The sequence below is a fragment of the Eulemur rufifrons genome, chromosome 8 (genome assembly GCF_041146395.1).
Source record: "Eulemur rufifrons isolate Redbay chromosome 8, OSU_ERuf_1, whole genome shotgun sequence".
NCBI lineage: Eukaryota > Metazoa > Chordata > Mammalia > Primates > Lemuridae > Eulemur > Eulemur rufifrons.
In genome coordinates this window covers 46,361,370-46,388,524 of record NC_090990.1, presented here as the reverse complement: position 1 = coordinate 46,388,524, position 27,155 = coordinate 46,361,370, and the positions used below count along the sequence as shown (strand labels likewise).

At 41.0% G+C, this 27,155-nt stretch overlaps 1 protein-coding gene across 3 annotated transcripts in view; it reads right to left on the bottom strand.

Annotated features, from left to right (window-relative positions):
* Positions 1–3,726: 3,726 nt before the first annotated feature.
* The window catches only part of NFIA (nuclear factor I A), a 544,742-nt gene continuing 521,313 nt past the window's right edge, over positions 3,727–27,155 (bottom strand). For 2 of the 3 annotated variants that reach the window (XM_069480076.1, XM_069480077.1), the window contains exon 11: positions 7,021–7,096. In XM_069480076.1, coding sequence (XP_069336177.1) covers positions 7,079–7,096 — 18 coding nt within the window. In that variant the 3' untranslated portion in view covers positions 7,021–7,078. Of the gene's footprint in view, positions 7,097–27,155 lie in introns of all 3 variants that reach the window. The other variant, XM_069480078.1, reaches the window with a different exon arrangement.

Sequence of the window (27,155 nt, the reverse complement as noted above, 5' to 3'; positions counted from 1 at the left end):
ATGGAAAACGGAGGTATTCTGAGTGGACAGATTTCCATGTGTGGTGGGAAAAGTCCCCAGGAACTTTGTTCTGGTGAGAGGTCAGGGCGGAGGGCTGGGCGGGGGGAACACGTGTTTGCCTTTGGGAGTCTTCCTAAAGGACCTTCTAGAACCTGATAAAGCTCCTAGTCTAGGTCTAGTTAGTATCTCAGTGGTGAGGCTACTAAATGCCTTTGCAGTGCAGAGAGGATGGTCTGAGACCAGGGAGGAGGAACGGAGCCGGCAGCTCTCGCACACCCCCATCCCAGCGCAGCTAGCAGCCTTGTGACCTTAGGTTGAAGTGTCAAAAAAACAAACGAACAAAAAAAAAACAAACAAAAAAAAAACCCCAAAATCCCCCCAAAAACCAAAAACCCAAAAGGCTAATTTACAGACTATTACCAAAAAATAATAATAAAAATAAAAACAGAAACTTAAAAAATAAGAATCAAGTCAAAGGAAAAAGAAAGCTTTTGCCATTTTGAGAAGTTGAGTACAAAACAGCAGGAAAAATGGCCCAATACATTGGACGTTATTCGTCCTTGCAACCACTGGAGAGATACGAAAGTTCACATTGTACAGCCTGGTGGGTGCTTTCCACCATGAAGGTGCTCTGGTTAGATTAGAGGTAGCACTGCCACTGTATACTCTTGTGGTTCAGACACATTTTGGAAGTTTTGTTTTTTGAATCAAATTGCAGAATGAGTCCACATGTGAAACTCGGGGTGCCTGGCACACAGGTGAGTCCCACCCCGTGCTGCCTCCCTGCTCTCAGGCCCAGCTGCGGGTGGTCCCCTTATTTTTCTGAGCACCTCCAGTATCTGCTCCTCACATCCCACCCTCCGAATCTGGGTAATGTGACCCTTTCAGGAATAAAAGGCAGACAGGTGCTGACTTAGGGGGAAAAAAAAATGTGATGAAATTTATTTAATTTGGGAAGCAAGTAGTTTCAAATTTAGACCAAAAAGAGTATACTAAAAAAAATCCCGTGTTAATAGCAAACTTCTTTTTCTTATGAATCGGGCCCAAAGTTTGTACAGAGTTTTATTTTTGAAGAAAATATTGCAACTGTGCATGAAACTAAATAGCCAGGTGATTTCTTAGTTTTTTTTGTTTTTTTTCCTTTTTAATATGAGGAGGTCTGGTGTGAAGACGGATCAAGCATGGGTACCTGGCTGAACATTGTCCATTAAGAAAATGGTTCAGGATCAGCATAGCTTCAGTCGAGGGTCAAGGAAAACATCCCTCACTTAGAAATGTTCTCAGAGTATCTTCGTAACAGAGTTCTTGAAATTCAAATGGTAGTTTTGAGACAAAAAAATCTCGCCAGGTCCTGATTTCTGAAATCAAACACCCATGCTTGTCCCCTAGGAAAAAGAAAACAAAAAACAAAAACAAAAACAAAACACAAGTAATACTGAATTTAAGTAAATGTATACCTCCAAAATACTGAAAACAGCTGAAATCAAGAAAAGACAGAATTTGCGTTCTCAGTGAAATACCTTTAAACCTAGCTGACAAGAACCAAGTCAGAAAAAAAGACTAACATAACTTTGAGTAATATTCATACAGTTCACTAAGCATTATGGAATAGCATGCATTAATATTGTACGGTTATTTTACATCACCTATACCAGAAGGTCCTGACAGACAGCGAAGGCTACCGGTGTAGAAAAATCTTACTTCCGAAGAGCAATATAATACAGATTTCACAGGCACTACATTTTAATATATCAGGTATTATGCTGGTTTTCTTATAATTCTTTCTGTCCTAAAGCTGGCATTATAACAATGACCAAAAAGGCAAGGATTGAAGTAAACGGAAAGTAGATACCAAAGTTGATATAGTTTTTTTTTTCTTCAGATAGATTAGTGCATAGTTCTCATGCAGATAAACACTGCTATGCATTTACACTGTTGGAAAGCAGAGTGAATTGAGCCCAAGTTGTCACATTTGTGTAAATCATTTTGTCAGCCTGTAATAGCACCATGTAATGGATTTGCATTAAACATTAAATTGATTTCAAAATTGGTGACACAGTATTCACTACAGTTAAGTGCTATGGAATAGCTTCAATGTTACCTGCTATATATCAAAGCAATTTTCATCCCACTGCTTTTTTATTGGAAAAAATAAAAGGAAAACATACACGACACTAATTAGACGAATGCACAGCCTTGGACGTGGAGAAGGCAGAGCGGGTTTACTGTCAAACAGTAAATACATGCATTGACTTCAAGACAGACTTGGCCTTGGAAGCCTATTTGAATGAAAGCCGTGCCGGTGGGCAGTGCAGCTTTCGGAGACCGTCTCATGACAGATCTCTGAGGGTGGGTTGTGAGGTGCCACTGAAGCTCTCCTTACATTACCATGCCGGTTGTGTTTTAGATTTGTTCTATGGAGGCCTGCTACTTAAAAAAAAAAAAAAAAAGAAAGAAAAAGAATGAAAGAGAGAAAGAAAAAGCAAACAAAGAATAGCAAGAGAGCAAAAGAGAGAGAGAGAGAGAGAGAGAGAGAGAGAGACCACCACCACTATGGACAAAGATATTTCCAGAGATGGGATGCACGGTACATTAAATGACATTCTTAGAAACCATTTCCCCCCAAAAAACAAATCCCAGGGAAAAAATGTTTTTCTTAATCCAGGTTTTGTAAATAGTTTATGACACTGTAACTATAGAATTCAAAGCATATGGGGATAAGGACTTGAAAACATGAAAGACAAACTTTTTGAGATGGGCTTTGCATATTCCTGTGGGCTGACTGAATATCGTGGCTCTGGAAAGTCTGAGTTCCTTTATACTTTCGACTGTCAAAAAAACACAAGCTTCGGGAAGTGTAAGCTTGTCGGCCTGCCTAGAGCCCACACCTGATGGTGGGGAGGGGGCTGGGGAGTAAAGTGACAATAAATGACTGTCATGCCAGGGGGTGAAGAAACAAAAACATTAGTTCAAACCTCAGAGGAAAGAAAAAGGCTCTCTAGGATGGAGAGAGTGGCATTAGGGTGAGGGCCTGTGATTGTGAATGATCAGAAAAGGGGTGTTTTGGTGGCAGGGAGAAGGGTCAGTAGGAAAAGCAGATAGAAAAATGGTAAGATTTAGTGTTCGTGCCTCTGACTTCAGTTCCCAAAGAAAAAACACGTTTTGAGTTATTTGACGGATTTATCTTTGCCAATCTTGTTAATGCCATTTGATGGGCGAGAAAAAATTCAAATGTGTTTCAGAATCAAGGGCTGGGCCTTCAAATGCTGATAGCTCTGTCTGTCTGTCTACACACCCCAGGTAGCAAAGTCTTCCTCAAACATCTTTGCTAGGCTTTTAATCTAAAAAGCAAAACACTCATTGTTGGTGTTTCTTTTTTCCTGCTTGATCACAACTGAACTACAGTTTCCTGCTGCTTTCTGGACAATGAAACATGAACAAAAATGTAACTTAGTGTATTTAATACTTAACCCCTGTTCGTTATCACCCTAGACTGCCTCCCTAATGTTTTAAAGCCTTTAAAACATTTTTTTTTCCTGCAAATCTGTTCTGAGTTCCCTAATTTTTAGCTTCATCAAACTTAATACAACAAAATACCTTCAAAAATACAGCATACCTGTAACGTCCATTTACAATGGTTTTTCAGTAGACCTATACTTCTCAAGCATAGGAATATGCTATACCATTGAGAGAAAAAAATAACTGTATTTAAATACTTACAAAAAAAAAAAAGGAAACAGGAAAGTTTTAAACTTAAATCCAGTTCCCAAGGGGGGTAGGGGGAGAAAGAAAAGCAATTCTATGAACGCTGCCTTTATAATGAACAATCAGAAATTTCACTAGGCTAATTTGACAGAAATTTTTCCTCATTTAAACAACATTACAAAAGTCCTGCATTATAAAATAGGGTAGAATAAATCAGTGTAATCAATAAAACTATACAACAATACAAATTACATATCTTCTGCGTGGGCAGTTTATTCTCTCTTTGCAGTCTTGACTACAACATGCTCACTAAAAACAACTAAAACTGCCCAAACTATTGCTTAGTTTGTTTTGTTTAAAAAAGGGTGCAATTTTATTGTATATACAACCAATTTACTGGTAATACCTTGGCTTATTGCAAGGTTCTGACAAAATGTTTGTCTAGGCTTTTTTCCCTTCACTGTGAAGCACTGAAAGCTGCTATTTTTTCTTTTTTTTTTCTTTTTTTTTTATTTTAGTGCACATATGTCATAATAAAGTAATGCCCAGCTAAGTGCTATAGGGGAAGGCAAAGTATGCTGGCTGGCTATAGGAAGTGACACGTACACTGACAATCACACCATACAACAGCGCCAAACGACTATTCAACCACTTATCAGACACATATGAAAATCCAAAATGTTTTATTTTATTTTTTTTTCCTTAAATAGAGATAACCAGTAAACAATTTTCAGAACTTGGAAGTTTAAAAACGTGCATATAAAAATGGGCATTATATACTTTTTATTGAATGTGGATTGACTGCAGTCTGCTAAGAAAAATGGGGTGTGGGAGCTGAAGAAAAAGGAAGTTGTCTTTTTTTTTTTTTTAAGGCTTGCTTGTGAAAGGAACAGTTGTAAAAACAAAATTGCTTGAAGCAGGGTCAGCTTAGTGCTTCACAGTTTGACTGCTTCTCTAAGAGGAGCCCTTCCTGCGCACGTGCATTCAAAAATCACAAAAAAGTACAAAGACAAACACCTAAAACACACTGCGTCAAGTGCAGCACCGACTTTGGTCAAATAAAAAAAAAATAAAAGAAAAATTAATAATTGCTAAGCTTTTCTACATGATATAAGCAGGTATTGCATATTTTCATATATCTGGGGGGAAAATAAAGGAAGACTCCAAATAAATTGTAAAATGCAGCAACATCCAAAATACTGATATTCTAAGCATCTACAGATCTCAGAATAGCACTGCCACCGACCATACAGGACAATAAAGACTACTCCTATCTGCGGAACAACTAACTTTCTATTTAGTTCTAGATGTTGAAACTGACGATGGCTGACATAAAAGTCACATTTACAAAAAGTGTCTCCAAATGCTTGACTAGGGAAAAACCCCTTTCAATAGAGGAGCATGTGCAACAATTCCACAAATAATCGCTATCCAGGGCAAGGCACATTGATATGGAATTTTTGTTTTCGTGCAAATTAAGGAAAAAAAACAAAACAAAACAACATTGTTTCGGGGGAAAGATGAGGAGCAAAGTGTCTTCCCAAGAATTTCAGTTACTTGATTGTATAGGACAGTAGTAGAACCCTTCTGAAGGGCTGAAAAACATAGTTTAAAGGCAAGTGCCTAGAGTAGGGATTACAATATTGTGTCTTAATGCACTCTACTTTATCCTACATTAACTATATAAAAATTAGTTACTAACACTAGAACATGCAGAGACTTTCTCTGATCAGCAGGGCTTGCCAACCAGAACATATATATATGTATAGTATAGGAAACCTTCTTGAAGTTGCATGGGAAGCAAAGGGGTGCTTCGCTGTCTGGTAGAAAAATCACTTGCACTTTTTTTTTGTTTTTGTTTCTGTGTTTTTTTGTTTTTTGTTTTTTTTTTTGTTGTTGTTTTTTTACATAAGATACAGGACATTTGGGGGTGCAAACTTTTTTTTTTTTTTCCCTAACAAGTACCCTTGATCTGAATGGGCACCAGCATTTATGTCAGTATTGGTTTTATTATTGTTATTATTATTTGTTTTTTTCCCATAGCCCAGTTCAGGGACGCAAAGGTCTTTAAAACTTCTGGACAATCTCTGGTACAATGAGGTGTCTGATAACTGATAAATCCTATGTTGCCAGATACATGTGAAAATTTTCAGAATTGGCATAATCCGTTATAGTGACTTCTAGCTTATAAAATTAACAGATACCATGATTTCATTTTAGTTATGTGCTTTGATAACAGAAAATAATTAATTAGCATTTAATGTAGTTAACATATTGTGGTAAAAGCACCATTAGATTTGTTTTTTTGTTTTTTTTTTTAAATTTTCCTTCAGTTTTTAAAGGGATACAAGTTTAACAATAAAAAACATAAAAAGCAAAAATAGCTCCCCTTTTTCTTGCAAGGCTGTTTTTTTACCCCAATAATTTAGAGTCCTGGGGTGAAAGGACTTGAAAAACAAAAATAGAATTTTCAACAATCTCTATCTTACAAAGATATTTAGCTATCCAATGAAATTGCACTTTACTCAATTCAAAATTCGATTGTTTTGATTGATTCCTGTCAGTTTCTGTCAAAACAGACCATCTTCCCCATTTCCATGTGAATTTTTGTGTCATTGTTGAAATTGTTGAAAAAATGGTTGTTTTTTTTTAATGTAAGTGCAGCATTTCAAAACTTTTAAAAAACTGAATAGTAGTAGTAGTAGTTTGCCATTTTCAGAATTGTTCTGCAATGTGAGTGGATTCATTGTCCTTGCGGGCCATGTTATATACTTAACTGCTGACTGCTGAACCAAACCAAACTAAAAGAAAAAATAAAAAAGGAACATAACTGCATTTTCTTTTTCCAATATGTTACAGAAAAACATTGCCCTTTGACTGTCCCGTAAGTTATATATTGCAGATCTCAGCTACTACAAAAGATTTAGTTCTCCATGTGTCCCCTGAATGGCCAAGGAGGACCACACCTGTGTGGGTAAATTCATGAAATACTGTGAAACAGCCGGGCTCCGTAAGGAAAGTGTTACAACAGGAAGTCAGTGAGCAAGGGTAGTCTTCTGCTAGCCAAGTCACCTAATGCTCACGCTACCATGGAAAACACTTCAAATGTTACAAAGCCCAACCATTTCCAGCACCATATGAGAAATTACAACAGTCCCTAAAGTATTTAAAAAAAAAAAATCCCAAAAGGTTATGGCCTTTGCTGTTTGACCATAATGCTCGCTGTTTCCATGTACAAGTTGATTTGAATCGGTATTTCTCCCCTTCCACTGACAGTGAAGTTGTAACCGCGCTGGGTTGAGGTTGCGTCCATGTTACAGAGTTGAGAAGGGGTCAGGTGGTCTGTCTGGTGGATGGTGGGACGCTGCAACTTTTATCCCAGGTACCAGGACTGGAAAACAAAGGGAAAAGTATAATTAGAAGTCCAATTTGTAAAACAGCATATTTTAGAAGTTGCCTTTCTGATTACGACATTGGGATCTACAGTAGGGATGAGCCAGAAAAAGTAAAGGAATGACAGACAATAGCAGATCCTGAGCACTGAAACTGATCTTACTCCTCTGAAATTAAAATTCATTGTCTAGAGGGTTTGCCAGCATGCTGAGTACGTTTTACAAAATGAAGTATTTCTGTCCTCTTAAAATACAAATACAGGTTTTGTAGCCTGGTGGGGGTAGGTGTAGGAGGGTATGACATCTGGTTTATCGCTCAGTCCTCAGTGCCTGAGCCGGTGCCTGGAATACAGAATGTTCCCAAGGAGGAAGAGCTGCATGAATGGAGAATGGGTGAAGGGAGAGGTCTCACATGGCATGGAATGGTGCCACATGAGGGCCAGGCACTGCAGGCGTGATCATAACCCTCTTTTAACAGCCACAGTTGGTCAGCAGTGATACAAAAATAAGAGCCGGCAGAGTGGGAAAAGTGCTGTTCCAGGCCTTCTGGACAATTCTGGGCAAGTCACAGCATTTCCCTTGCACCCCATTTCCTTATATGTGTAAGATTTTTACAATGTAAAATGTTCCTTTTGGTTCAATATTTCTAAAATAATATTTTCAAAAATGACACGTAATACTCGAGTACTATTAAAATTTTACCCTATTGACTACCGTGTTGTTTGAAGCAAAAATGAGGCCCCTGCATATTCCTCATTCATGCTTTTGTTCATTCAACATCTATTTAAAGCCTTCTGTGTGCCTGCTGGGCCCAGTTACTGGTTACCTTCTCCTTTCGTAAATCCTTAGGTGATTAGCTTTGAGCCAGTGTCTGGTGATATCTCACTCTAGCTGCTGGCATTTCTTTTTCTGTTACTTAAACAAACTGACCAATTATGGAGTAATATCAGAGTTTCTCCAGTGAAATAAAAAAGTACCTGGCTTTTGCCAACTTTTCTCTAGAGACACCCTGAAAAATTCACTACATTTATCATTATTCACAGAAAAATCATTGATGTCTAGCAAAAGTGAGTGCTTCTGAGTTCTCTCAGTTGACAGCGTCAGAAAGGGTTACATTTGGGTTGATTCAGTCAGGTGAAGTCTCGCCCCTATCCAAGAGATTCAATTAGGTAAAGTAAGGACGCATGTGATCCTCATGGAGAAATGGCTAAATGATAGGTACATAGAGGTTGGTATAAGATTTCCTGGTCACACAAGCTACCTTTGATTTCCAGAGGAGTTAAAAAAACCCAAGCCTAAACCAAAAAGCTACTCATCTTGTATACTTTTCCATGTTATTCTTTGACCACATGCTTTGAGGAATACAATAAAGTCTCTTGTGTCCTGAAAGGAAATCATCCTGGCAAATACACACGGCCTAAATCTAACCGGACAAAAGAAAGAAGAGGGAGAAAGAAAGGAGAGAGAAGGTAACTCCAGAGCGTGTTTTTTGTAGGCCTCTCCTAATAGCTGACTCTGATCCACGTTAGAGCTGCTTCCTCTTTCACAGAACTTCGGGTGCGGGGAATAATGCTTACAATGTCTGTTTTCGCACTTTCTAAGTCAAGTGTAAAATTCCAGACTTCTTCAATTGGACGCTACGGTAGTTCTTGACGCAAAGGCCTGGGACCCAGTGAGTCAGCAGGGGGAGCAGTTCTCCACACCACAGTTTCTGGATGCGACCTCAGGGCACTACAAAAATCTGCAGTGCCTCTGCACTTCTCTTAAACAGCAAAGCAAAAAAAAAAAAAAAAAAAAAAGTTTCTTCACACATCTTACTATTCAGTATGTGCCTTGCCGACAAGGTTACCCCAGAGCAGCTCTGTAATCCTTCACTGAAATAGGCTTTATTGATTGCTCTGGTCTATTGTTCTCTTTTCAAGTCCCCCAAGTTCAAGTTCATCCTGGTGTTACATCATGTCTGGTTGCTAAGAGCAACCAGACAGACCCAGACGTGACTATCATTAGCAAGAAACCCTCTGCTCTCCTCCCACCAACCTTCCAGTGGTTCTGACGTAGCAGGCCCACTGCAAACACATTGAAGTATTTATTCTGCCTAATTTATGACCTACACAGCAAGCGAGACCCCCACTCCAAAAACCAACACTGTTGTATATTTAATTAATCTGTCTTTCTCTAGCACTTGGGAAAGTTAGACAAAGGACTAATTATTGTGTTTCACTCTCCACACTTTTGGGGGGTGAATATTTGCATGGGAAAGAAGACTACAGGCCCAGCATCAGGGGCCCCCCTCCTCTTTTTCTTTTTGCCCTATTGACATTTCATGAAATACTTTAGCTGCTTAAGGGAATTAGAAAAAAAAATGCGATGTGAATGTTACTCCTTCTGAGTTGGTATTTAGTAACACAAATCAACTCATGACATGTTTAAATTTAAATGCTAACCACACACTCTCAGAGTTACTTTAAAGGTTAGTTTTTAATCAATAGAAGTTGCTGACTCCGGGTTTTTGAGCTGCGCACTGCAACTCTTGGGCTTTTGTCTAACGTTAAAGCTTTCAAACTTTTTTTTTTCCTTGAGATGATTTTAGCAATGATTTGCAGACACAGAAGGCTATTGTGCTCTGACCAGCAACATGTCAATAGAAGAGCAGAGCTGCCCTGTGGTGGGGTGTCAATATGACTCCTGAAGGCAGAGGTTGGGGGTCTTTAATAACCCGTGAAAAAACCTTAATTAACCCTTTCAGGCCCAAACCAAAACCTATTCTTACACTTTTTCACTCCTATAATTTGACCATTAGTACTTATTTCAACATCACACTAATCTTCATGACAATTAACCCGGCTACTTGACCAAGGGTTTCCAGAATGGGAAGTTGGTTAGGGGAACCACACGGGGAATTTTTTTTTTTTTTGAATGAAGTCTCTGTGATTAAATCATTTGTTTGCTGAGATGCCAGATAAACAGTTCTGATAATAATAATTTTTTTAAAAAATCATCCATTTCACTAAATTTTCTCATGATCAGTTTGTAATTGAAGATGCTCATAATCCCATTATGATGAGTGTGATAATCACACATGTAGTAGCCAATCGATTTCTATAAACTTCCAGGAACTGCTAATAACACCAGATGGACAAGATAATATTTGGAAAAGCCCATTTTTCTCTTGTGATGTTTTCTCATAATTTCTATCATGTAAGCAAGCACAAGTTTCAAAACATTAATGGAAGAAGGATTCTGCATATTTTCTTCTTGGGCCATACAGGAAAAACATAAAAGAAATCTGAGTCTATGAAATTGTTGGGGTTGAATAGCAAATCACTGGGGAAATGTTGACACATTAAACAAAATCTATTTATGGACAGTCAAAAAACCGTCTTCAGACATTTACTGACATAAGCTTAGGTTTCATATGGTTTCTGCCTTCATACTTTATAGCCCCTTAACCTAACCTACTTACTGTATCCAAATGGACTACAAAGGAATCTCTGTCCCTTATCTGCAGTGAGTGGCACTATTACAATACAATATAGGATGATGTTATCTTGATACATTTACATTAAGGAAGTAAACACAAAGCTTTGATCTATTTTTTTGCTCAGGAACTTTCAGCTACAGTTGTTTTGGAGGTCCATAAATCCACACTCCTACAAAGGCTCCAGTTGCGTAAAATTAGTCAGTTATATTCACAATGTCCAAAGTTTGGGATGTGCTGAGGGGGAGGGGAGAGGGAACGGGGGTAATTGTCCTCTTTCATTGTTCAAGGTGAAACATCAAAAGAAATCTGCAGTCCAGGACAAGAGCTCAGCTTTCCTTTTCTCCAGTCAAATGAAGAAGTAATCTCATCAGGTTGGAAAGTGCTGACTAAGGATTTAATAAAGTGCCTGCAGATGTGGCGTCTCTAAGGTATTCAACTCATGTAATGCAAAACAGCTCCACACTGAATGTGCTTATAAAATTTCATTTAACCATTGCAACGCGACTTTTTTTTTTTCTCTCACAGTTCTCTAAGGAGTTTTATCACACTTCCCACCCCTTAATTTACAGCTCCATGAAAGTTCGAAACCCATTCTGCTGGGATTCGGGAATACTCACAGTAGTCAGGTTTTATGAACCATAAACAATATCTATCTGACTGCATCCTAAACAGGAAGCCTGAAATGGCAGGAGGTACCTTTGATGGTGCCAATCTGTTCTGTTTCTTATGCCTCATGGAAAGTACTCAGAAAACAGAGACCATCTTCCAAAATCTGGTCATGAGGCTGCCGAAGACAATGGCCGATGAAGGCAATGGACCCAAGTCCATAGCTCACAACGATCATTCTAATATGTATAACAAGTTTCTAAAGAGCCTGTTATATTCTCTTTTCACTAAGAAGGCAGGATGCACATATTAGAGACAGAAAGAAAAATGTCTGTTTGAGACAGTTATATTTTACTTTAATCAAAAAAAAAAAAAAAAGGAGGACAGGGTTCTGGGGGTGGGTGGCAGGGAGGGCAGGACAGACTGACGCAGCAGAATCTGTTTTTCAAATTAAAAAGTTAAACAAAAGGCCTCAAGGGCAAAGTTTAACACTGCGGAAGGAGGTTGTTAATGTGGAATCCAGAACTGGGTGTGACACTTGGCTTTCTTCTCCAGGCCAGGTGGGTTACTTAAGGACACTCACACACAGAAAATGGAAACATGCAAATACAGGGACACCTCCCACCCCTCACAGTCAACTCCTCAGCTGCCCCCAAAGAGGACTCGGCCAACCCAGGAACCAATACCGACCGCGTGAGCTGCTGTCACCGTTTCGCATTCTTTCTTGAGGAGATGTTGCTGGGTCACACTAATCCAGTTAGTCATTTTTGGCTTCCTGCTCTTGTTTAGATGAATTAAAGCCCACTGTTTGGCCAAAATGAATTGTCCTCGGCAAATCAGCCCGAAGCCTGGTAGCCCCTTTCCCCATTCCTATACAATGGAAGCGGGCAGGGCTCTGAGTGTACCTCTAGTTTCACACATTAGTGAAAACCATTTGGGAGCATTTATTCACTTATTCAACAAGCACTAAGGGTGCTAGGTGCTACGTATGCTAGGTTCTGGGTAGATAATGAATAAAATAAATAATGTCCCTGCCCTTACGGACTTTATTTTCTAGCAGGAAGAAGGGGCTGGATTTTAGACTTCTATACCCTTCATGGTACTGGGTACCTTACTTTTCTCAAAGTAGGATCGAGTCCTGCTTTTTCCGTTGACTAGTTGTGTGACTACAAGTAAGCCAGTCCCTGTCCTTGGGACCACAGAGGATTGTCAGGACCATTCTGCATTACATGAGAGGAAAGCAGTGATTTATACCGGTTTCTTCTTGTTAGTTACTGGTATTTCCAGCCTTGGGCTTTGATCTCTGTAATCATTTTTCTTGTCTGATTTTATTTTGTTAATTAAAGAAAGCCTGTTTTCAATAACTCTAAACCAAGACTTGTTTATTGTACAGGAAACTATTAAAACAGTAATGGGCCGTGATTGGTCCCGCTTACCTTTGTAGCCTTATCTTTTCACCACTTGTACTCAACACTTGTGCTATGTTAAACTTCTTCCAGATCCCCCAACGCCAAATGCCTTCTCCCTGCTGGGACTTGGCACAGGCTGGTCCTCTCTCCTTGGGTTTGCTAACACTTGCTAGTCTTTGGGTTCTAAGATTAGATGTCCCTTCTCCTGAGGAGCCTTTCTCGGGGCCTTTCCCCCAGGGTTCACCTCCACCACAGTCACTGAACTGTAATTACCTGCTGTCTTCCCAAGAAAACTATTTTCTCAGGTGTGGCATCCCCAATGGCTTGCCCAGTGGCCAAAAGAGTAGGTACTTTATTAAATACTGTTAAATAAAGTAAGGAAGGAAGAACAAGCTGTATGCAAGTTTCCCAAAGCTTGGAGTCAGAGCAAGGCACCTAGATGGATGACTTCTAGCACGCTCATGCCACATGTCCATGTCTCCCAAAATGACAGACACTTTCCCTCGAGGGACACAAGTCTCCACAAGTTGCTCCAGGCAGTTCCAACTCAAGAGCTGTTGCAACGGGGCCAACTGCGGCCAACTGCGTCAGTAGCATGTGCAATAGTTTTGTAACGTGGACGGCTGCCTACTTACTACAAGCACAGTGGAGTTGTCCAAACCACCGATCCCTGGAGAATGACTGTGCTGCTCCCGGCCAAGACCTCCGTTTTGGTTCAAACCTCAAGATGGGAAAACACTAATCTTTTTACCCAGTAAGCCATCCAGTACCTCCAAACCTTGAGAGTACATTCACAATCCAATTATTCTGACTATTGTTCCAAAGTCTGAATATTTCACCAGATTTCAGCTTGCCCTAGTGTCTCTCTTACCATCAAGTGAATTTTTTTTTTTTTGGTCTCCTTTTATATTTTCATCAAGTAATCTTTTACCTCATGCAATCAAAGACTTCTGGATTAAAAATTGCACTCTGGCCCACTTGCATTTGCTCTGAAGACTTCCTGGAGGGCTGCGTGCATAGTGGTAAGACCCAGGGCTCTGGAGATCGAATGACAAAAATCCTGGCACAGCTGTATACTAGTCAAATGATCTTAGGTAAGTTAACACCTCTGAGTCTCAGTTTTAGACTCCAGGAAATGGGAATAATTTTTATCAGTTTTTGTGGGGATTAAGTGCCTGGCTAGGGGCAAGTACAGAAAGAAAGCCAGGAAGGCAGGGTAGATGGATTCACTAACTAAAAAGGTGTTCGGGGCCTTATGATCCACGTGAGACCTAGAGTTCCCCAGAAAAACAACTGCTCTACAAGGCAGCTTTCTCTTATTTAATGATATAATTTCTTACTTAAAAGTAGCAGCTGTGTCAGTTCCATTTCCCCAGTTGCAAGAGAAAGTTCTTGAGAAAATAAAAATCTGTCTTTAATTGCAGTATTAAAATCAGAGCGGCGAAACCAACAACACAAAAGGAATTGGCTCAAGTTTGTGAAAGGCATTTGGGCCCTTGCCTTGCAAGGCTAAACTGCACGCCTTGGAGGTTGGGGGTGAGGGGGGAAGGGGAGGAAGGGAGGGAGTAGTCAGGCAACCAAGGGGGACAGAAACAATCCTATTTTGGTTTTTGTTAGCGAATGGCATACTACATAGATCAGAGACTTCTTATAAAATACAAACCCCCACTGTACACAAAGCACAGGAAAATGTGAGGAAAAAAGGGAAAAACTAAAAGCAGCTTAGGGTGTGTTAACGCTGCTATTCTGTCAGCTTAAAGAGTATTTTATGCTTGATCAACAGCTCTTTTTTATTGTGCTTTTCTTTCATTCATTCAAGACATCAAAGCCGGGCACCACCAGCGTACCTGCCCTTCTGGAGCCGCTTATGAGGGGGTTCTAATGAAGCACGACTCTGGGAGCCGGAGACCCCCGTGGACACGGCAGTTCAAAGGGAATATTTCAACAATGATTACATTTTGTAAATCTTTTTATGAAAGAGACAGCTTATTTCCTGCTTTTTCATGAAAAATAGATTCTATCCATTAAAGTGAGTCCGCGCCACGGAAGCTGCTTAAGATCTGAGGTGCGGTGTGGAGATTAAGGGGACAATGACCCAATGAAATTGTCCAGAGTTCCTATCTATGTGGTCATGATGGCACTGCCGGATCTTCTGGGCGGAGTCCAGACGGTGCGCTGGAAATGCAGTGACGATGGTGTTTGGCGGCTTTATTTTTCAACTCGGGCCTTGTGTGTATTATCTGTTCTTTTGTATTATTGATGCTACAAAGTCCAACAAATATCAGAAGACAGGCCACCCCTTCTACCGCACAAGAGCAAGATGAAAGATTTAAGTTACAAATTCATTAAATGCTGTATTTTAATGCCCTGAAACGGGACAAACCCTTTTCCATATGGGAAGTTAGCCATAAAAAAAGCTGGCTCTGGTCTGAAGACACAATACGGGCTTTTATTATTGGCTAATGTCTGCCCCAAAGGCAAAAAAATAAAGAAACAGCATAGCTTTTTGTAATTTTTGATTTTCATGTTAAAATAATCTTTTCCCTAGCCTTTTTTTTTTTTTTTTTTTTTTTTGTGGCTGGGGGGAATTGAGGAGAGAGGGGAAGGAAGGGAATATGATTTCCTGGGGAGCTATGAGATGAAAAAAAATGTATGTTTTCTACACATCAGATTCCAATTTTAATTAAATGCCTGTTGTCTAACAAGTACAGACAGTCACACTTGGGGTTGGCCCAATGGTGGCCCAGGGAGGTAACCTTTCTTGTTTAAAAAGAGAGGCGTGGGAGTGGAGGTCGGAGCTCAGCAGAGCGTGGCCACATTATAATAATCATTCCACCACGTGCTTCCTCCCTCTCGCTCTTCCCAAACATGACTCAGGTTCACAGCCAATCGATCAGAGAGATTTTACCATTTGGATTGTGCAGGTAGATAAAGTCCAGTAAGGGGGAAAATAACATTAAAGTAAAAAGTCTAGTTATTTCAAAAATTCTCCCAGACACAGCCTGCAATAGAATGCCAGAAGGTCTGGCCCTTTGCCAGGAACTAATTCCCAAACTAACCTTTCCAGCCAAGAAGCCCTTCAGACGCTGGATAGCATCTGCCACCTTTGGACTTCTCCCCCACAGCGGGTGCCTCCCTGCATGCCCTGAGCACAGGTCCGCTTCTTACCTCTTCAGTCCTCGTCTGTTCACTGTTCTCAGTCCTTCCTCCTTTCCTTTCTAGTCCCATTCCCCACCTCCTCCCACCCGTCAGGTCAGTGTCTCCCTCCCTCTCCATCTGTGTCCCCCCACTCAAGGAATCAGGGTAGACCCTATTCTGTCAAAGGCTGTGCAGACCAATGCTTCCTACTCCACTCGCCAGATTATGCAAGAAGTAAGGAAGGAGGCGCTGAGCTGCAAACCACAACCGCCCTGCTTAGCAGCTGGAATTGAAGGCTTCTGAAGTGAGCCAAAGAAATGAGGCGTAGAGACAGAATTTGGACAGAATGCAGAGGAAGTTGTAGCATCTGAGTTTTCAGATTCATGAGAAAAGAGAGTGAGAGTACAGGGAGATGCCACTGAGCACTGGACTGTGAGTCAGGGGCCCTGGTGTATGTCCCAGCTCAATCACTGACTGGCTATGGGACCTGGGCACCTCACAAGACCTCTCTGATGCTACTACAAGAGCCTGTTCTTATACCTTTGTGTAGCGTCCAGGAACACCTGCTTCTAGATGTTGCTGGTTCCAGGAGTCATCTTTTTCTCATTCACAGTATAGATGTGATATTGGCAGAGGTAAAATTGTTCCTATCGCTGAGTGAGGTCAGAGCGAGCTTGACCATGGAAAAAGTCAGATCATGGAGTCAGAGACCTACACCCTAGCCTGTGTGACATCAGGGGTCCACCTTAGCTTTTCTGCAAAACAGGCCTCAGTGTACCAGTTATCACAGCATTAGGGGGAGGAAATAAAGACACAAAATGATTTTGAAACACTGGCCTAAAATATAAGCAGCAACATTATGGAAGGCACTGATGTGATCTAGATGGGGGGTTTGTGTGTGCGTGTGCGTGTGTGTGTGTGTGTGTGTGTGTGTGTCAGGTTTTCATCTGAGCCAACAACCCTGGATAAAAATGGAATGGTTTCCCGAGTGCAGTCAAAGCTCTATGTGACATTCCCAAAAGCCCAAACCGGGAACCAGTGAACAATGCTTTCCTCCTCCTTCTGAGAATGTGGTAGGATTTAGGGTTTTATGACAACAAAACTTGTCTTTGTTAAGACGTGACTTGCAAAACAAACCCACATGGGGGAGTTTGCAGTTTCAAATGACAGTATTTTTTTTTTTTTATGCTGAAACAGCAAATGCTTTTTATGTTCAGATTTATTTCCTTCTAAATTTGTATATTAAATTTACAACTGAGCAATATTCATTGCTACAAACAATTAGATTCTTCCTGAATATTTCCAGGGGAGGTGAGTAGGAAGTTTCTTGATAGAGTGGGGTTGGGAACTGGTGCAAGGTGACGATCCCGCAGCACTGACGGTCTATGTGAAGGACCTTATCAATAATTTGGACGTGTACGTAACCTGTGTGATTGGCAGAGCTACTTGCCTTCCCTGTGGGGGATCTATCATTGGAGAGGTAATATCATCCTAGCACAGAAAATTTAATTTATTTTTACCTCTTTAGTAATGACTTTCGAGATAGAGGATATCTCATAAGCAAAGATTGTTGAAGACTGATTCAAGAATGTGTTTTATAAAATCAAGCATGCAAACAAAATCATTCTCATTTTGTTTTCTGAAAAATTCCATTTGGTAGTTCTCTATTGGTAATTGAGATTTAGGAACCAACTCAGAACACACACACACACACACACACACACATATGCACATAGTTTGGAACACTCATATATTAATACCTCTGCTATCAGTTGGTTATCAATTAATAAAACCAATTACAGATTGCATGACTGTTATATGTTTATTGGCTCCTTAAATATCCTTTTCTCTTGTTAAACCGCCATATGGATAGGAGATCCCATTATTTATTTTGCAAGAATGGTGGTAAGTTCAAATGATAGACATTCACTTCCATTCTCATTCTGCAATCACAAAAATCTTGCAGACATGCCAATTTGTGCCATTCTAGAAGACGGTTCAATTAAAAAATACTTTAAGATTTTTCTTTCTTTTTAAGAAGTGAATTGTCTGGGCTAAAATATGACTTCCTGTTTACTGCATCAGTCTTTCTGTATTGTTCTCCAGGAACACGTTTATGAGTTCAAGTTCAGGTTTAAACTAAATAAAACACTCCTCAGGAGTTTATAACTGAGCCTCATTTACATGTGCTCCCTCTGAACTCTGCCGGCCTCAGTATGCTAGTTTCCAAGGCTTGGTGAAGGAATGTTTTACAGTTGGAATCTGTACTGCTTTCTCAGGCATTTCAGACTCAGAGGCTGGGCAGCACCAAGCTTTAGTTAGTATTAAAAGTTTCCTTAGATCTACTGTAGAGGCAAGGAAAGAGAGAAAGAAAGGCAGAGCAGGAGCCAAGAGACCTGGATCTACTTAATTTCCCCATAGGGCGTTCAGGTTCACATTACAGTTCAAAGGTGAGGAATGGATTCTAGATGTATATTCCAGGATGTCATAGCCATGACTTCAAATTTCTCTGCAATTATTTTCAGCTTTTTGTGGAAATGGTCAACGCACATTTGCTCTTTTCAAATATAAAAAACTAGGGTTTGCTTAAATTGTTTTTCTGCCTTGAAAATGAAGTTAAAAAAGCATTATGAAGAGAAATGTCCCCAACTCAAAAGAGATCCCATATTATGTTTATCAAAAACCTAAGGTTTTTGAGGTCAAAAAGATCTCTGGAATTTTCCAGCCAATAAAACACCAGAGGGGAAGAAATGGTTATTTCTGGGTTAGAACCAGGAAGAGCTGAAGTAGGGATTCCGAGATGCTCAGAGAAAATCATTCTGGAGAGAGCTGATTTCCTGGCTCACTGAAGTTAAGACTCAGTCTTGCTGCTGAGCAAGGGTGCCAGAGTTCGGAGAAAGCAGCCATCGCCTTTACGGACAGAAATGGAAAGGGAGAGGGAGAAAGAGGTCCAGAGACTCTGCCTCTCAACTCCTCTCTGAGTTTATCAAGCAAGAAAGTGGGTATAGCAGTAATAAGTCAATGATGCTAATGGTAATTGTTACCACTGGGCAATGCCCAAGAGTTACTTTGTAACATGTTCTTATACTGGAGCAGTTCTTCCCTGATAGGTGAGCACACCCACCAAAATTGTAGGTCATGGCATTCCCAGTACCCCAGGTTCAGCAGCTCCTATCCTGCAGAGTGGTGTGTGATGAGTCAGATAAATATTAATAGTTCAAGCGTTAAGCACTGCTCTGGGGGGTTCACAGAAGCAGCTCCACGGCAGAGGGTTGATAGACTAGGAGTCTGGGGTGAATCTGGACTCAGTTTATACTTGTGTTAAGAATGGAGTATGTCCACCTTCCTAGCATCGTGGCTATGAGGATGAAATGAACTTACATGAAAGCGTTTTGTCTCCTAACTGGACTGTAATTATAGTTTCAGGAGGGCAGAGCTGATGCTCTTTTTTGGAGTTAGGGCGGGGGGATTCCTTTCTGTCTTGGGAAGACAGAAACCTCATCCTTATGTGCTAGCTCATGGTCTTTTCTTGGCCTAGTGCAGTAATGGGCAGTTACTTTTCTTGGATAAGTACAATAACAGCACTAGGACACTGCCCATAAGCTAGGCTTCTACTCTTTTCTCTCAATCCCCTGAACTCAGCCTAGTCAACGCTGAAAAACATTAAGGGCGTTCTAAAACCAAATTAAATGTGAATATGCTTCCAAATAAAACCCTTTGCTATGAAAATTAGAAGTTTCTTTTACTGGATGAGAACCTGAATAAAAGGGAAATCCACCTAGATGATTTCATGCAGAAATGGATGGTAAAATTGGTTTCTTTGGGGGTAGCAGTTACTTATGTGATTATATGGAATCGGGGATCACCACTCTTTTTTTTTTTTTTTTTTTTGAGACAGAGTCTCACTCTGTTGCCCAGGCTAGAGTGAGTGCCGTGGCGTCAGCCTAGCTCACAGCAACCTCAAACTCCTGAGCTCAAGGGATCCTCCTGTCTCAGCCTCCCGAGTAGCTGGGACTACAGGCATGCGCCACCATGCCCGGCTAATTTTTTCTATATATATTTTTAGCTGTCCATATAATTTCTTTCTATTTTTAGTAGAGATGGGGTCTCGCTCTTGCTCAGGCTGGTCTCGAACTCCTGAGCTCAAACGATCCGCCCACCTCGGCCTCCCAGAGTGCTAGGATTACAGGCGTGAGCCACCGCGCCCGGCCGGGGATCACCACTCTTAAGAGTTCCCCAGCCTTTGACCAGGACTGATTAGCCAATTCGCAGAAAGATGATAATTTGCATATGAAATAATCTCCACATTGGTCAGTCAACCCCAAATGACTGAGAATAATATGTTCTTTCCTAGTTCTTGTTTCTCTTCCTTCTTTTTCAAAAATATCGTTCAAATTTTGGTTCATTCCCCACTGCCCTTTGGCCCCCTGCCAATAAGGGTTGCTATAGGAAACCTATTAAACATAACTGCCAATTTTTTTTAAAAGCAATTCTGGCAAAATGGTGAATGGGGGGGAATCCAAAACTCAAAATTGTTTGCAGATTTTCCTGAGGATTTAATTTATCCATGTGGATCCTAATTGTTTTGAAGACAAAATAATTTGATAGCTGGTTTAGTAGTTGGTAGTTCAAAAAGTTTTACATTTGTTAATATGTGGGTAGGTAGATTCAGATCTAATATTATTTGATTTATGCTGATGCTTCTGGTAAAACAGTAGTTTCATCCTTCTGTAATTTTTTTTCAGAAACAGAGGGCACTAAATTTGGAAACATGTTCCCTTGATCAAACCGTATGGAAGGCATGGGATGAAGAGGGCAAGCTGTTTCCCAGAAGCACATCAGGCACGTGGAGGAGCAGCCTCCTCTCTCATACTCCCTTAGTGTTAGTTATTCAGTGTTTGGGATTCCTCATCTTACTTACGCACCTGAATTCTGTGCCTGGTTCCTCCTCAAGGCAAGCAGCCAGGAAGGGGTATGAGGGACAGTCCCGATTGGACAGTGTTGACCCCAGGGCTGAGAAGCATTAGTGAATTCCATAAGGAGTTTCATCTCGCAGCTCTTGGTTTACAAAGGTCACTGTGCTGCAAGGCCCAGGGGATGAACCAAGCCAACAAGCCTTCCTGGAAGACGGCGGGGGTGGGGGACCAGGGAACAATGATGCTATGAGGACGGTGGTGTGAAGAGAGTTTGGTACATCTTTAGACTTTGACAGGAAAAAATATTTGGGAAAAGGCCAACTACGAGATACTGCATGGCCCCAGCCGAATGGTAATGATGTAACCAAGAGCGACTCTCTGCACCATCCAGACACCACAGAGAATTGGCAGGTACTAAAATCATTAGAAGACGTGAAATTATACCTCTGACTGCTTCATTATCACTATATTTCATAATATTTGTCTAGAAAGGCACACAAAGCCTATCAGGTTCAATTAATCCTAATGACCAATTTTAGTTTTATTCTAATTAAACAATTTCAATTTAATTAATGCAAGCACAGAAATTAGTCAAAATTACAAATGTAAATGTTGAACTTTAAATCAAAGGTCCTCCCTACTCCCTGCCTCATGTAGGAGCACTTTAAAGTGTTTGCCTGTAAAGGTAGATGGGAATTTTGACCTTTGTCTGTACTGTGAAGGAGAGAAGATAGAAACATGTACAACAAAAGGCTACCCAGGAGCACAGACAGAAGCATGGGTTTTACACACACACACACACACACACACACACACACACACAGCCCCTGCTGCGTGGGAGTCTATGAAGGTAAATTCTGCAAGGTGAACTTTTGAATTACATGCTTTTGTTCCTCCGCATTCCAATGTATTTGGATCTTTCTAATGGATATTGGGCTTTTATAAAACACCTTTGTAAAATAGAAACCATGTACCCATTTCCTAAGCCACATACTAAACCACCTGTCCCTTCTCTCCCTGGTGTCAGATACCTACATTTCAGTCCTGCTCTGCCTCTGATTAGCTTTGTGGCCTTGCAAGCTGTTTCACCTCCCTGGGCTTTGGCCCCCTTATTTGGAGGTGCTACTTTATTAAGATGACATGCACTGTATTCCAAAATACACTTAAAGTCATATGTGAAAACAGTGGGGTCTAGAGTAGATAATCTCTAAGGAAATCACCAGCTTCAGTGTTTCATATTTCTATAACTTTCAGAAATACTGGCATCTTAAAATGGATTTGAAAATGGTACAGGGCACATGTGTCTGAGTCATCTTAGAAAGACATTTAAATAGCCTTTCTTCCCTCTTCATAAAAATCCAAAGTAGATGGAATCCAGAGCTCTAAAAATTTGAGGAAAAAAAAGAACCTGGCAAAATGGACTTTTTGTTCTTAAAAACAAGGGGGGTAGGTGCAAAACTCTGAAATAGAAAAAAAAAAAAACAACACACAATAAAGAGAAATAGGTGCTCATTTTTTTGTATTTAAAAACTTGTACTGGTGAATCATACTTAATAACAGGTCTGCAGGGCCACTGACTCTTGGTCTTAGAAGAGTGTTCCATGTTACCACTCTTATCCATAAGACAGCCTCAACTTCTTTTCCCAAAAGGAGGCCTTCATCCATTATCCTCCATCTTGACTTGTTTTCAACTATAGATGAGAATTATCTGATAGCAATCAATTCACTATGACTGTTTGGGGACATTATAGAACAGCAGAGCAATTTAATAATATAGTTGATTAGTGTAATAATCATTATTAAATTTAATAATGATAGTGGGATTCCCCTTACCTTGGTTAATGATCATGGACAATTCATTTCTTGACTGCCAGTGGTAGAAATGGTTTTTGAAATATTAACTTCTGCCCCATGGGAATGACACTTAGCCCATCACATTTAATTTTTGACCTTCACTGAACAGCACGATCCTAATCCCTTGATTTTATAATCTTAACTAGGAAACATTAAAATATGGATTGACTCCAGTTGGCAGGAATCTTTATGTTCTTTTCACTAAAAAAGCTATAAATTCAATGGTTGACCTTTTATTTCCAGGTCACAAATGACACCCACTCAGGTTTTGTCCGTTCACATAGGATTTATGTTAGGGTCTACAGGTATAAGCCATGAAAGTTGAACTTTAATGAAATGTCTTTCAAAGATGTGCACTTAACCAAAAATTTCTCACAAAAAATTAGCAGGTGGCCTTTTAAAAACAGCCATTATATCCTCAAGTTCATTGCTGGCCTCCACTAAATCTATTTTTCACTTGTAGTAAGTTTCTTCTAATATCATTTTTCAGGGGGTACAAATGATGCTTGTGTTTGGGAAGACAATAATACCATAGTTCCCAATATAGGTTTCTAAACTGAAAGATTTCTGAAATGTTCTCTTTACCATCACCACAATCCATGTGTCTCCAGTTGAAAAATGTTCCTTGTCCTTTTTCACAAAATCAATTGTATTGATGGGCAGCATTCTGTGTTGTCAATCAGGGAAATGTGATTTGATGGGACCCCAAAGCAGTGAGATAAGGAAAGGAATACCAAACCTGCTCAGGTCCACACCATCGGAGTGAGATCAATGCTTCCCATAATACTCATCCTGTCATGGAGCACCCTAACTGTCACAATTAATAATGTAGAAGGAGCTGATTAACTTAAGTAAAGTGCTCTCTGCTGTGTAAACACATAAAGATCTATGAGGCAAAAAAAGTGGAGGGGGGCGGTGCGCACCAGGAAAGAACAAAACGTCATTTTTATTTTTCACGTGTACACGTTCTCACTTTCCATTCTTCTCTTGTAACAATTACTGTACCAGCCACTCTGACAGAGTCAATGAATTGATCTGGATGTTGACGCAGCAGCAAGGCAGACTAATCTGATACACCGTTATCTGCAATGGAGAGTGTGGGGGTTTGGGGGTGCACTTAGGTAACAGAGGGCAAAGGGGAAGAAGTCAATAAAGGCAAGCAGGCATTGCTCCAGATAGGTAATTAATGCTGTATGTGCTGCTGCTGGGACAGACAGTTGCATATGTGGCAGGTGTGTGTGTGTGTGTGTGTGTGTGTACGCTGAGAAGAGACAGAGAAAACGAAGCCTTCACCTTGGCTAAAGGATGCAGCCTAAGTAATACCGTATGCACCACTTATTTAAGTCCCTGCGGTATTTCAGTCACTCACACCAATCTGCAATTCAATGAGGATCACCACCCCATTAGAACTAATCATGTCAGCTGTGTATCTGACAAAATAAACATTCAGAAACTGTGCTCCTAGGTTCAGAACTTGTTTCTGCACTGAGATTTTTCTCCCCTTCCTTCCCTCATCCAGCATAAAGTTTAATTGTTTTTTAATATGGAATTCCAAGATACGTAGAGATTCTCCATATGAATTCCTCGCTGTATTTTTCTTTACAATCAAGAAATGGCTGCTGTTAGCTGAGCTTTCATTTGCTCCTTGGGAGCATGCTAAGTATGTTCTTAATAAATAAATATCATTCTACTGGCTAATGAGAGAATTAATGGCACAACTTATGGAAAATGGACGTGGGAGGATGGGGCGAGAAGAGACTCAGTTCAGGGAGAAAATTACTGGATTATCTCTGGGGTTCTTGCCTATTAATATTTCTACATTTCTTCTTCACAATCACAGGTCCCTCGCCCTAAAGATAAATGAGATGCACTCTGCCTTAACGCCAGCGCTCACAGAGGTTCGATCCTGAGGGGTGCGGAAGCAGCGGCACACGTTGGCTTTCCAGGTGCCAGGGCAGGATGCTGGGGGCTTTTATCCTAACCAAACTGAATCTTTCTAAGTGGAAGGCAGGAATTAATTTATACTTTTGTAAATGTGACATCTGGGGGTCAAAAAGGCTAAAAATTACCCCAAGGTCACATGCTGAGATAAACTCAGGACTCTCTGGCTCCAAAGCTTGTATTTTTTCCACTCTATCATACTGTCTAGGAGAGGAGGGTACCTCATGACCATAGGTCTTAATTTTACTACTGCCCGTAAAATCCTGTACCTAATGAGTATTAAACCAGGTGAGGCTGAGGTTTCTTCACATACAGAGATCCCACTGTGGCTGTCACTCGCTTCCCATCTCCCATAGAATCAAGTCCAAGTGCCTGATTCCTGGATAAAGGCATGCATTTATTCATGACTGGACCCTAGTCTCACCTCCCAGCCTCATTCTCAACATTGTCTGCCATTTCCTTTATACTGACAGATGTACCAGGTGGAACAGAGTTGTCCAAACACACACCGCTGTTCCTTTGCATGCGCTGTTCCCCCTGCCTGGAATGGAGCCTTCTCTCCAAGTATGGCTTTCTCCTTCAAAACCAGCTCATATGCCTTCTCCTTTAGCATATCTTCCATGATCTCTGTGCTTCTCACCAGAGTTAATTACCTACTCTTCTCATAAAAGATACACATTTCAATTGTTTCACTTACCACACTTTAGTGTAATTTGTTTACTCTTCTCCCTAGAAGTCTGGGAGCAATGTATGGCAGGGTTTGGATCATATATATGTGTAGCTCCCCTTCCAGGTTAGTACGGTGCCAGGAACATAGCAAGTGTTCAATAAATTCTGGCTCTTTCCCCTCGCTAAAATCAATCCCCCTGGCAAGTGGAATCGATGAGCTAGGAATCCAGGTATTTTGACTCCTAGTCAGTGTTTCTTCGACTGTACCACAATGCACAGGTCCCTGCTAAGGTCAAGTTCCCTGATGGACCTGTCTATTGTACTGCCCTCCCGTCCCGCCAGTACCACGCCCTCCCCATAACACACAGACACATGCCCAGGACCAGCTGAAGAGAGATTATGCTTGCGAGGGGCAGAAACTGTATGCTACCAGGGCTGTCCTTAAATCTCCCTCAACTATTCAAGCCAACAGGGCGATATGCATTATATCCTACCTACCTTGGAGGGCAGCACTGGGTACTTAGACATCATTAAGGCAGCGCTGGGACAGCCTGAGGTCACAGCCTGGGCTGCATGCCCATTATCCCGACACATTCAGACTCCAGGGAAGGAGGGAAGGAGGGCGTGAGAGTGAGGAACATAGGGCCAGGACAGCCTGTCCTTCCCCAGTGTCCCTGCTCCGACACAGGGATCCAGCTTATCACAAGCTCATGTGATTCATTAGTTAATGTGTAAAGCATTTGTAAAGTAAAAAGCCAATTAGAAGTGCTAAGTTATTTCATCTCTGCTGTAAAGTAAGCAAAGTGAAGCCTTAGGAAAAATTCTCATGCAAATATTTTGGGGAGGTGTGTGCTGTGGAATGTAATTCAATGAATAGACTCCATTGAACGTCTATATCCCCCAAAAAGAAAGCACCAATAAAAGAATGTGCCTAAGTCCTCAATAAACAAACAGGAAAGTAAAAAGATGGGTGTGAGAAAAGTGGACAGGAAGATTCATTGAGGACTCACATGAGATCTTCCATGAAGCTCACCTTAGACAACAGGCTCTGGCCTTGAAACCAGAGTGTGTCAGTGGAACCTTCAAAGTCTTCGACTCATCAGAAGCCCTGGGAAAGTCTGTGTCTGAAAGGAACCCTGATACGGAATCCTTCCCTCATGTGAACAGTCATTGTTTAGAGCGCAGAAACTTTTGGTGAAGCAAATTTCTCGGGCATGGGATTGTCACGTGCAAGGGCTTTGTGGAAGGTGAGAACACCACCTGCATCGCGTTCTCGCCTCAGAGTGCAGGCAGCAGGGCCAATCAGCTCACTTTCCTGTTCTCTGAACTCTGTTGACTCAAGCTCAGCAAAACCAGGCTCTTTTCTTTTGCAAAGGAAGCATCTGGTTCCAAGTCATAAAAGAGAAACCCAGAACCTGTTGCTGACTCTCTGATAAGCCCCTGGGAGGGCACACAGGGGGCACTGTTTCACAGAGTGCCTCTGCAATCACAAAGGCACGTGTCCTCCAAATTGGCCTTTTCAGAGTCCAAGTTTACCCCGGGAAGGTTGGCCCAGTCCCAAGGGAGCTGGTCTGCACAAAACTCCAGCACTTCTGCCCAAATCCTAGACCTCAGACAGAAGGCTGAAAAGAGATGATCAATACACATTCATATGCCCACAGCCTATATGTCTCCTGGACACATGCGGAGTGTGTGGAAGAAATGCACGGTAAGAAGACAAGCACTAAGAGAGAAGGGAGTGCAACTACAGGAGTTGAAAAGTGCATGAAACCTATCGGGGGATGGGAAAAAGGAAGATGACATCTACTGTTAACAGCCTAACCACTATCTATTGCCCTTCCTTCCTTGGGGCAATTTTGTTTAGTGAGCAAATGTGACCTGTCCTGGGTATGAGTCATGATTTGAACCAATCAAGATAATCCTATGCTGGCTGGCTTTCCCAGCACCCTTTGCAGCTAAAGATTAAAACGTGACCCAGTTTTAGCCACAGTGAGACCTAAGTAGAAATTTTCTAGCAGGGTACAGGGGAGAAGTATAGCACGGC